General features: G+C 29.5%; 1 protein-coding gene across 1 annotated transcript in view; it reads left to right on the forward strand.

The window, feature by feature from the left end:
• The first annotated feature begins 595 nt into the window (after window positions 1–595).
• Window positions 596–13,211, forward strand: part of LOC129988293 (organic cation transporter protein-like) — a 48,916-nt gene continuing 36,300 nt past the window's right edge. The window contains exons 1-4 of the mRNA XM_056096480.1: window positions 596–814; window positions 6,087–6,384; window positions 8,146–8,263; window positions 10,078–10,181. Of these exons, the coding sequence (XP_055952455.1) occupies window positions 6,113–6,384; window positions 8,146–8,263; window positions 10,078–10,181 (494 nt within the window). The 5' untranslated portion in view covers window positions 596–814; window positions 6,087–6,112. The remainder of the gene's footprint in view (window positions 815–6,086; window positions 6,385–8,145; window positions 8,264–10,077; window positions 10,182–13,211) is intronic.

Below are 13,211 nucleotides of genomic sequence, written 5' to 3' on the forward strand. Positions count from 1 at the left end.
AAATTTCCTGTCTTATGAATGAAATCCATGATTTTTCCCATTTATGATTGCTGTGATTCAGTTTAATGATGACCTAAATAAAAATGGTTTAGGAACAACAACAATGAATGATCTGAAACGCTACCTAATAATAAACTAAATGAAAGTATCAGGAGAAAATGAATTGATTCTTCTTTTTTTAAAAACAAAAATAATCTGAAATTAAAAAAAAATAAAGTGGAGAAATGAATTAGGTTGAAATGGAAAATTATCTCTGAAAACATCATTCATTTTAATGATTGAAATAATTATTTTGAAAAAAGTGTCAATTGCAATAATCGAGAAAGTAAAAAAGCAAGTACACATTAAAAAAGAAAAAGCATGCATAAATTATAAATATTTCTTTCCATAAACATACTTTGAAAATCAGATCAGGATTACATAAAAAGCAATCTAACCATTCTTCCATTAAGGAAATGTTCTATTTTTACTTAAATGCAACGTGGAAACAAAAAGAATCAAACTTCCACACTTGAATAAATTTGGCGAAAATGAGATTATAAAATCTGCCTTTGGCGAGCTGAACATGCAGTGAGCCAACGAGAAACGGGAGTTCTACGTCATTCATCCACACGTAACGGAATAAATTAAGTTCATGAGCCGCGCAATAAGCTAATTTTTTTTTCTTTTCGTTTTCCACCTGCTAAAGAACGTAGACTTTATTGACTTTTGTTTACAGACTTTTCCCCTTTGAAAACTATTTAGTATGCCAATTTGGTTAATTTAGTAATCTCATGATATGTAATTTTTATTTATGAAGAATAATTTAAAAAAGGTAAGAGAAATTCTTCTATTTCTATGGCTTTAGTAGTAGTAGTATTATTAAAAATTTATCAAACATTTATATCTGCTTCCCCAATTTTTTTTCTTCTAAAAATAAAACTTTAACATTTTGATTTTATTTTTAAACTTTAACATTTTTAACATTTTAAATTTCAGTTTGTCGAAAATAATTCAAATGCCTTTATTTAAGTATCTTTAAAAAGTGTGAGTGTGTGTGTGTGTGTGTGTGTGTGTGTGTGTGTGTGTGTGTGTGTGTGTGTGTGTGTGTGTGTGTGTGTGTGTGTGTGTGTGTGTGTGTGTGTGTAAATGTCCATATATAATCGAATTATCATTAAATATTAAATACGATTAAATTATTATAGAGGAAATTATTTTTACTTCTTCAGATGAATAAAAAAAAGAAATTTTTATTGTACAATAAAATATAAAGAGTCCTCAATTATTGTTCACGTTTTTATAAACCGTATAAAAAAAATTCTACCCTTTAAAAATTAGCAAACTAGATATATTATTAAAAGAAACGAAAGAACATTGTATAAAAAGGTATATCTGATTATTATTATATTAGTATTACGGTATATTATTTTATTATTAATAATATATTAAATCATTTAAAATTCTTTTTATATAAAAAAGTGTATTTGAATAATTATTTTAAAATTCTTTTTATATAAAACAGTGTATTTGAATAACAATTTTAAAATTCCTTTTATATAAAAGAGTGTATTTGAATAATTATTTTAAAATTCTTTTTATATAAAAAAAGTGTATTGAAATAATTATTTTAAAATTCCTTTTCTATAAAAGAGTCTATTTGAGTAATTATTTTAAAATTCTTTTTATATAAAAAAAGTGTATTGAAATAATTATTTTAAAATTCCTTTTCTATAAAAGAGTGTATTTGAATAATTATTTTTAAACTCCTTTTATATAAAAAGCATATGTGAGCAAATATTTTAAAAATCCTATCATATAAAAGGGCATATGTGAATAATTATTTTAAAACTCCTTTTAATTACAAAATATACTTCTATTGATGTTTTTAATAAATAAAATACGGCCTTATATACATTAATAACAAAGAAATAAGGAAATAAAGACTATGACTCTGAATTATCAGTTATATCGGTATTAAGCTGGAAGATTTCATTTCTTCAAAGGCATGCACTTAAGATTATCTTATCACATCAAACAAACAAAAAAATTGTAAATATAATATTTAAGGGCTTTATAAAAATATTTCAAAATTTCTCTCTGCAATAACAGAAAACTTTAAACCTTAGTATGTAGACTGAAATTACTTTTTAGAATATTTATTTATTTAATAAAATAAATATACCATTTTTTTAGATACTTTGAGCTGAAATTTTACTGCCTTGCGCAAACTTCAAATGCATTTGTGCAATATTTCAGTCGGAAATGAAATCTGTGTTTTTCCATTTTCAAACACTCAACAATGATATTATCACATGACAAAAGTTTTATTTTTGTAATCTTCTCTAAGTATATTAAGTTTCAATATTTTTAGTTGTTGAAATAAAACATTTCTTAAAAAATTGAAAGTAATTTTACATAATGGTATTAAAATTAAATTAAAGATGAATTAAAATTATTAATAAAGTTCAGTATTATTAACGTTTAATTTAATGTTTAATTAAAATAATTCATTAATTTAAGTATTATTAAAGTTAATTTCATTTTGAATTAAAATTAGTAATTATTTATTTAATTTAATTTATCAAGATAAGGATTGTTAGTCCGACGAACCACATATCTTTATTTTTGAAAGTACGCGTCCACCTATCGTTTTTTAAAAAACTTAACTGCCGTGACATCACAATTGCATTGTAGAAGTAACTGTTTTTTATTTGCATGCACCGTTACTTGATGTAACAAAAGGGGGGAAAAATATGTTTTTTGAATTCTTTCTTCTGTTTTTGCATTTGTGCCTGCGACCTTATATTTGAAATTTATTTTACTGTCACTTGCGTACTGACTTACATCTGTAAGCCTTGTGGTATACTTGTTGGCACACAAGGAGTTTATACATAGAGAACAAAAAAAAATTATAAATAGTACTGAATATTAATAAGATATATGTATACGCAAAATTTTAAAAGCTTCATTAATGAAACAAAAGTTATATATTTTTTAAGTAGTTAAAAAGATAATACAAATTTCGTTGCATTATTTCATGCATATCATTACACTTTTTATATTGACTATGTTTATTAGGTTAACTGTTGAAATAAATAGCTATAATAAAATGCACTAATTTTTTAAGAAAAATAGTATTATTTTAAGAAAAAAGGTGGAAATTCTTTGATGATTGATCATAGAATCGAACGAAACATTGAAACATTTTTTTTTAATTGAAACAACGAATTTGAAACATTTTTTTCCTGCTAATTTTGATTTCTCCATTATAATTCAAAATTACTTCATCGTTCCAATGAGCGTGCGGGTAATAGCGATGGATAATTATTTGGAAAGTTCTGCCCCTTCTTTCCCTTCCTTTGAATATAAAAATAGCAATTTTCTATACTTCCATATCTAGTTTTTTTGGTGATAAGATTAAGGTACTTTCGTTTAAAAATTGCAGATATTTTACAAATCGTTGTTTTGACACTAGGTTAAAAAATAAGGAATAGTTTATAGTAGCTTATCGATAGAACTAAGTTCTTTATTCCTTTTTCGGAAAAAGGAACTCACTTCAATTCATTCTATACTGCTGATCATAGCATAAATAAGAGCTGCTATATAGTAGCTTATAGATAGAACTAAATTTCTTATTTTATTTCTCGGAATAAGGAACTTATTTTAATTCATTCTAGACTGCTAATCATAGTATAAATAAGCAATAGTAAATAGTAGCTTATTGATGGAATTAAATTTCTTATTTTTTCCTCGGAATTAAAAACTCACTTCATTTCATTCTAGATTGCTAATCATAGCATAAATAATAATATTAAATAGTAGCTTATTGATAGAATTAAATTTCTTATTTTTTTTCCTCGGAATTAAGAACTTATTTCATTTCATTCTATACTGCTAGTCATAGTATAAATAAGGAATAGTAAATAGTAGCTTATTGACGGAATTAAATTTCTTATTTTTTCCTCGGAATTAAAAACTCACTTCATTTCATTCTAGATTGCTAATCATAGCATAAATAATAATATTAAATAGTAGCTTATTGATGGAATTAAATTTCTTATTTTTTTTTCCTCAGAATTAAGAATTCATTTCATTTCATTCTATACTGCTAGTCATAGTATAAATAAGGAATAGTATATAGTAGCTTATAGATAGAACTAAATTTCTTATTTTATTTCTCGGAATAAGGAACTTATTTTAATTCATTCTAGACTGCTAATCATAGTATAAATAATAATAGTAAATAGTAGCTTATTGATGGAATTAAATTTCTTATTTTTTTTCTTTGGAATTAAGAACTCACTTCATTTCCTTCTATACTGCTAGTCATAGTATAAATAAGGAATAGTAAATAGTAGCTTATTGAGGGAACTAAATTTCTTTTTTTTCCCTCGGGATTAAGAACTCACTTTAATTCATTCCAAACTGCTAATCATAGTATAAATAAGGAATAGTAAATAGTAGCTTATTGATGGAATTAATTTTTTTTTATTTGGAATTAAGAGCTCACTTCATTTTATTCTATATTCCTACTCATAGTATAGATAAGGAATAGTAAATACTAGCTTATTGATTGAACTAAATTTCTTTTTTTTCCCCTCGGAATTAAGAACTCACTTTAATTCATTCTTGACTGCTAATCGCGTTTGATATACCGACAAAGTTAAACTGTTACAGCATCCGGACAGAAAAAGATTCAAATTTCCAGATTTTATATTTACGGATAAAAGCCTCTTCTTTGTGACATTCGACAAGACGTTTTCATTTAGATTTTTCTCAATATGTCGCCATTAATTAATGGATAGTACGCAGAACTAATAATATATAATTCACAGAAAATATAATAAAAATAAATACTAATTATTAGAGTTTTTATGTAGAAAATACTTAGAGTGGAGTTAACTCTCCCAGCATCTAATTATTTATCAACTTTCTATAGTAGGTGGAGTTTCAGAAATATATCATAGTTTTATGTATTAGATATTTGTGGATTGTTATCCCCCCCCCCTTCTTCCATTTCATATATGGTATGCACATTTATCCCTTTTTTTTCTAAAAGATCAAAGGGTCTTATTTATTTATTAACCTACGAACTTGTAAATTACAATTTATGAAATCATATTTCAGACATCAGTAAGAGCCCGTGCACCATCTGGATTTTGTTTTACAAATAAAGTCCAGTGCCCATGTCTGATTTGTGTCGAACAATCATACGATGTAATTCCCGTCAAGCTACAATGTCGGACATGTAAACAATTACAGTCTAGCTCAGCTTTTTCTCAGGAGATTGAGTGAAACTTAGTGTGCAAATGTGTGCAATACAATACTAATAACAAATAAGTTCTTGAATTCACTAATTGTTTCTGCGGTATTTTGTATGGTTTAGGACGTGTCCAAGGCAAACTAAGTATACACACAAAACTTCAAGAGTAACAAAATGTTTGGCAAGCAATTTGTGCCATTATGTACTTACATTGGATGGGTGCACTTGCTTCTGATGACTCGTTTGTTTAACGGACACTTTACTCTACATTAGATGTCATGGCAATGCAGTACTGTCGGAAATGTGGTACGGAGTACATTGAAATCATATTTTTGTGGCGGAAATGGGCATACATATCACCAATAATGAGCTTTTGGTACTATAGAAATATCTAACAAATAAGTAACTAGGAACAAAAAATTCGATAGCTCTTAGTGAGGATATCATCAAATGGAAGCTCAAATTTTAATGTCAGACATCCTTTAAAATAACAAAACCGTTTCCCACATTTTAGAAAAAGGTAACACGGCGGGAAAATATAGATATTATAAAGAATAGCTCAAACAGATGAAACTGGTTCATATGTTTGAAAAATTTAGAAAAGCTTTTTAAAACTTTTTATTATTATTTATTTATTTTGCATATAATCAAAAATATGGCTATTTTTAAACTTTTTCAAAAAATTCTTCGAGAATGTAGCCTTAAAATCAAGTTACTGCACATATGTATAAAGATATTCCTGGTATTTGTCTATTCAGTTATTTATCAGACTGCGAGTCCGAATGGTGTTGAATAAGTAATGTTGTAATATATAAGTGATTTTTAAAATCTCTTTCTCATGTAGTGAATCCAAAAAAAAAAAAAAAAAAAATGGCTCAGGGTACAGAAGAAAATCGACCCCATCATGAGACAGGTCACCATCAAAAGGATCTCATGGATCTGGTGAAGGGAAATGGACCTTGGCAGTGGATGGTTTGTGCGGTGGTCCTCGCAGTCAACTTCCCAGATGGAGCCAATAATATGTCTATAGCTTTCATGGCTCCCAATGTCGATCACTGGTGCGCACGGCCACCTGGCATCAACATGACCGTGGAACAATGGAAGGAGATTGCCCTACCTCCCAATGACCCACATTGTTCTAGGTAAGATCATACCCTTTCATTTTTTTATTCATGTACTAAAGTCGATAATTTAGAATCGCTCCATTTAAATGTAAACATATTCCATGTCGTTTGCCTCTAGCTCCTTTATTTGTATTAGTCATTCAGAATCATCCCATTCCATTCAAATATTGCGAATGGCATTCCATACTATTCCACATTTTTATTTATTTTTTATTTTCTCCTAGGCAGTTCTTCTATACCCTAGTTCTGCAATTTCTAGGCAGTCCCTTGTGACATTTCCATTCCACACTGTTCCATTTTGTATCATACCGACTTAGGCCAGTCATTTATGATCACCACTCCACTGAAATTGTGGGATGGTACACTATGCCATTCTACTTTTTCCCTCCCTCCATTTAGGCTGATTGCCTTCCACGTCATTCCACTTTGTGTCCCCTTCATTTAGGCCAATCACTCGTGATCATTCCATCCTACACTATTCCACTTCATAGCCCCTTCATTTAGGCCAGTCACTCAAGAGCTCTCCATTTCACACCATTTCATTTTGTATGCTCTCCATTTAGGCCAACATTCAGGCTCACTCCACTCCTTTCAAATGGTAGAATGGCATTATATGCCATTTTACTTTTTCTCCCCCTCCATTTAGGCTGGTTACTCAAGATCTCTCCATTTCAGAGCATTTCAGTTTGTATCCTCTCTATTTAGGCCAGCATTCAGGATCACACCACTCCTTTCAAATGGTAGAATGACATTCTACTTTTTCTCCCCCTCCATTTAGGCTAGTCATTCCACACCACTCCATTTTATATCCCCTTCATTTAGGCCAGTCATTTGTGATCACTTTATGATACTCGCTAGATGACATTCCATGATTTAATCCGGCCATTTCGGCCATTTATTCAAGATTACTCTACATAAATGGTGTTAGTCACATATTCCACTTTGTCCTCTCCATTTAAGCTGATTTCTCATGATCATTCCATTCCATTCATGATCCATTCCACTCCACTCATATGGTATGATAAGCATTCTACTTTTTGGACCCGATATTTAGGCCAATCATTCATAATCACACCCCACCTCATAATTCCGTAAATTTTTAGTGACTTTGATTTCTTATTTCCCGAATCTCTCCCCCCTCAAGCCAAGTTAAAAGGTTACGTGTTCTAAATTTTGTTCAGTCTCTAATCTTGTTAATCATACATAACAACTTATTCTGGACACACTAATATTTTATTATTTTATACAAATAAAACTCCCTTTTTCAGCAATTAAAATTTAACAATGGAAAAATTTACCATTTCCTCGAAGCAATCATTATTTACTGGGAAAAAAATGAAATTCAAAGTTTCATCTCTTTTGAATAGTTTGATCATAAAAATGGGAATTTTTTGTCTTAAAAGTTAGCGTGCCTTAAATATTTTGCTAAAAGCGCCTAATAGAAAGGAAAAATAGTATAAAAATTTAGGTATCACAATTTTTTCAGCAATACATTTACTATCTCGAATAATATAAAAAAGAAATTTTTATATCATTTAAAGCAATTTTCAACTGGCGGTATATGTATATCGTTAATGCTTTACAATTAATTTGGCTGTTGGACCATAACTATAATAGAAACCTTTGTATATCGCCGCACTCTGAGTTGTATTTAAATTAGAATTGCAAGTATTCTTGCAAAAGTAAGTTGAATGTTTTTGTTTTTAAATATCGAGAAAATACTTTTTCCAGCTAAACTTCAAACTTATTTAAACAGGTATTATTTCCTTATTTAAACAGGTATAGATATATAAATATTTCATTGGCTTCTGAAAATAGCAGCTCATCTAGAGAAACAGTACCCTGCGAATCGTGGGAATACGATCATTCCATTTACGCTTCAAGCATTGTTAGCCAAGTAAGTATGGACAACTTTCAAAATTATAATTTATTTAAACGTAAACCGAGTGACGACAAATAATTAAAAAAAAATAATTGTAAGAAGAAAGATACAAAAACAAAGGAATGGATTCAAATTATATAACATCATCATAACTTTACAAAGCTTTTCGTTTATGATATTTTCAAAATTTCCAAACTGGTATCGTGACATCACAATTTCTTCACGAAAGATGCGAATTGGATTCTAAAATTAAACTTTCTAGGCATATGTGTTGTGTTTGGAAAAACTGACATCATTAAGTTTTATTATTTACAAAGCTTCGAAGTTTAGCATGAAAGTTCAATTGTGGAAAAAGAAGTTCAACTGAAAAGTGAAAACGACTTTTTAAAAAATTAGTAAAAGAAAAAGAAATCAAAATCGCTTTCGGAATTTGACTTAGATTTACAAAATTTGCACAAAAAGAATATGTACTCTGATGTGATTTTTTTTTTAATTGGTTAAAAGTGAAGTGAGATTTTGATATTTTTCTACGGTAATTTTTGAAAATATTTCTACACAAAAATAATTTGTATATCATTTTAAAATCCAAAGAAAAAACATTTTATGATGCCAGTTATTTCGTCATGTAATTTTTTTCTGAATTTTGTTATTTTTTTAAATCTTAAACAATTTTTAACCATAGTTGTCATTTTTCAATATAATTCAAATCATATTCATTTTATTTTCATTTCAATATAATTCAAATCATTTTCATTTCAATATTTCAACATAATTCAAATAGCTTTCATTTCAATATTTCAATATAATTCAAATCGTTTTCATTTCATTAAAAATTAAGGAAAAAATGATCTAAATATTATCTATACAATTTTATTGACCAATAAGGAGGCGACTTGAGTTTCATCATAAGAAGATAACGAGAGAAAAACAACATGCGATTGGAAGCTAGATTATTCGAATAGTTACTTGTACCTAATGGCATTTTTGTACTATGGAACTTAATCCCATTCGGGAGGTGCAGAGATATAATGAACAAAAGAAATTTAAGGTATTAAATAACACGACTTTAATTAATTAATTTCACAGTTTAATGCTGACAAATATTTCACAATTGATGAAACAAGCATCACCTTTTAATGCCGACAAATATTTTATTGATGGAACCATGAACAAGTTCTGTAAAACATATTTCTCTGAAATCATGCGGAATCAAAATAATTGGTTCTTCTTCCTAATTTGATGATTCTTCCTAATCTTCCTTCATATTTTACTAAATTATTATCTGGAAAAAATAGTTTTTGCATTATCTTAAAGCTTTAAAAAAAATCTTTTTAATGGTATCAATTTTACATCCGCATATTTTTTCCTTGTTTTTTAATAATTTTTTTTTATTTAATTTGATTCATAATACGTAATAATGTTTTTTATGTCACCATGAAATTTAAATTACCCATGAAAACATTCAATCGCGTGCTTATACCATTGTTAAAATTCAGAGTAGAAAATTTTTTCTTCTGGCATTAACCTTGAAATAAGACTTTCACTTCCTCTTTCATTTTTCTTTTTTACTTTTTTAAGTTTGCACAAGCAGGAAATCAATATAGATTAATTCAATTAAATTCATGTTTTTTTGGTCGTATCAAATAAAAATGTAATTTTTTAAAAATTCATATTAGCCATTTGACACCCTAAGAAATCTATAATCGGGGGGCATACAAGCTTATCAATAGTCAGAAGGTTATGTAAAAATATAGTTCTAAGAAACAATATTCGTTTATGATGTTAAGAAACATCGGAATTTTATCTTGATATAAATTCTTTTGTTATAGTGGAACTTAGTCTGTGATCGAGCGTGGCTCGTTTCAGTGGCCAAGTCCATTTTTGCTGCTGGGTACTTCCTTTCATGCACTTTGTTCGCATATCTTACAGATAAGTAAGCACATTTTATGTGTTAACTATACTTTTTATATTTTTACTGAACCTACTGTAAGATTTTTTTTTCTTTTATAATGCGAAACTCGAATTTGAGCGAAATTTTATCATTTCTCGATTATAGCAATTAAAGCATATTAATCAACAATTGATCCACTGAAATTCGTGAAACAATCAGCAGATCATACATCAAACTGTGAGTAAAATAATTTAGGATTATTGATCGAATTAATACTTTGCTGCAAATGAAAATGCCCAAATTAGAGCTGAGTGATACTGTATCAACCTGATATTTTGCATCAGGTGAGTGATACTGTATCAACCTGATACTTTGCATCAGATGAGTGATACTGTATCAACCTGATACTTTGCATCAGGCACGCAAAAGTATCAAATAGACAAAACTGTTACATACTATGGATATTAAGCATTTTGTCTCAATTTTTGGCCTCGATATTGATAATTTCTTTGAATTTATTTATTTTCAGTCGGATGACAACGTATGAATGTGATACAAAGTATTAGGTCGATATCTCTTAATTCGTTGAATTGACTCGACGATGTTATGAGCCTGCTTGAAGTTTTTTAATTATATAGATTTCGTCTCCTGCTATTATCGCCCATTACTCCATGTAATGATACGATACACTGAAGAATTCCCAACTTCTCCTATTCTACCTGTATCCGCAAAACTTTTCATTTCCTCTTCTCACTCAACCGTAAAGCACTTTCAAAACCAAGGCCATTATCATACCGGCATCAATAGTACTTCCGAAGAAGCAAAATCCCATTATGGAATCATATTCGTGTATATACCTGAGCTAATAAACAAACATATAATAGGGTTCAATCCTACAGGAAAAAAGTCAGTTGCCGGCTGTATCAGGTATAAAAGTATCAGATGAAAATTTCAGGAGTAGTCGAGTATCAATATCAACATGTACCTGATATAATAAAATCGGCTATCAACCTAGCTACAACCGGGTATGCCTCTCTCAGAAACAAAAAGCTTGTAGAAATGTTCGGGTTAAATCGGTTACCAGCTGAAACAGGTATAAAAGCATCAGTTTCAGTCGAGTAATAGTATCAACTTGTATCTAATACAATAAAATCTAATATCTACAGCCGGAATGATTATTGTTATCTTTCCTAGTCACAAAAAGCCTGTGAAATGCTCTTTACTGCCACCGTTCTTGTAGCCTTGTAACCAGGTGCGGAGAGCTTGTCAATATCATTTTATTTGGTCATCTTGAAACTTTCTCGCATTTTTCCCCTTAAAAAGGCTATCTCCTCCTCTCACCGCGTAAAAACTGCAAACTTAGACGAAACCGTGAAAACCACGAGTAATATTTTTATTTTCAGATTTCTACACAGAAGAGTTTTATGTTTTGTAATATTTTAAATAAAATCATATTAGCTTATTGGATGACTTATTTTTTCATCGACTGAAAACAAAATTTGATATAAAATCGAGCGAATGTCACGAAGTGATCTACAGTGCCCGAAAAAATTATAAGGACACGCGAAAAATCGCCAAATCTAGAAGTCTTGTTTACAGAATCGTATGCAAATTTTTGCAGCAAAAATAGAAGTAAAACTAAAATATTTTATGCGTAAAGTAATTAAAATTTTCAATTTTAAATCTGCTAAAATTTAAATTTTAATTTTTAAACCTAAATGAAAACGGAAAAAAGTGTAAGGACATTGCTTTTTCTCCAGTAATTATTTAAAAATTTGAATATTTGAAAGCATAAAATGACAATTCCGAGTTAAAAGATTCATTTGTGAAAAGAATTTCCCATTCGGTGACTTTCAGTGTGAATTTTTAAACGATGCCCAAAGGAACTCAACTTTCTTACTCTGAAAAAGGAAAAATTGTTGCTTTTCGAGAATGTGGATTAAGTGGATGGAAAATTTCAAAAAGAATCAAGAGATCTAAAACGGTGGTTTATAATTTTCTAAAAAATCCTGGGATGTATGGTATGAAAAAGTGAACTGGGAGACCAGAAATTCTCATTCGTCGACAAAAAAGAATGATTGTAAGGAGAGCTTGCGAGAAAAGAGAAGCCGCAAATGAAGTTAGACAAAATTTGAGTTTACCATGCTCAACAAGGACTGTTCAAAATGTTTTGAGTAAACATCCTCAAGTTTCTTATGGGAAATTAGTGTCACGCCCCCCCCCCTCTTACAAATCATCATAAGGAAAGAAGAGTTTACTTTGCCGAAAAATATATTTCTCTTGGTCAAAAGTGGGCCGATGTAATTTTTTCGGACGAAAGAAAATTTCAATCTTGATGGACCTGATGGTTTTCATTATTTTTGGTATGATCTGCGAAAGACCAAAGAAGTGTTTTCCAGGCGTCAATATGGTGGTGGCTCGGTTATGGTATGGGGCGCTTTTGCGGCAAATGGAACCACTCCAATTGTATTTATCAACCGTAAAATGAATTCGGACAGGTATGTTGATATGTCGGGAGAAAGTTTGTTACCTGAAGCGCCACTAATTACTTCAGGGGACTATATTTCTCAGCAGGATAATGCTTCGATACACGTTTCTACGAGTGCAAAACTCTGGTTTGAAGCTAATTCTCTAAATTTACTTGATTGGCTGGCGAGAAGTCCCGATCTTAATCCAATCGAAAACTTATGGGAACTTCTAGCCCGAGAAGTTTATAAAAACAGCACACAGTATCAATGTACACAAGATCTTGTCGTCGCTATCAAAGACTCTTGGGAAAAATTATTTGTGGACATTTTAAAAGATCTTTCAGGATCTATGACCTCTCGGCTTTTTCAAGTGATTGAAAAAAAAGGTAGTTTTCTTGATTATTGAAACATTTTTTAAGTATTTTACAACATGTCCTTATAATTTTTTCCGTATTTCCTTTAATGTTAAATTTTGTAAAATCAATATTTTGAAGCTAAATTGTGTTTTTTATGTGGTATAAGTGTTATCACAAAATTATGCAGCAGAAGTAAGAAATATAAAAAGTTCATTTAGGTAAAAGGGAAATAAGGCATATTTTCATGC

This window comes from Argiope bruennichi, chromosome 10 (genome assembly GCF_947563725.1).
Source record: "Argiope bruennichi chromosome 10, qqArgBrue1.1, whole genome shotgun sequence".
NCBI lineage: Eukaryota > Metazoa > Arthropoda > Arachnida > Araneae > Araneidae > Argiope > Argiope bruennichi.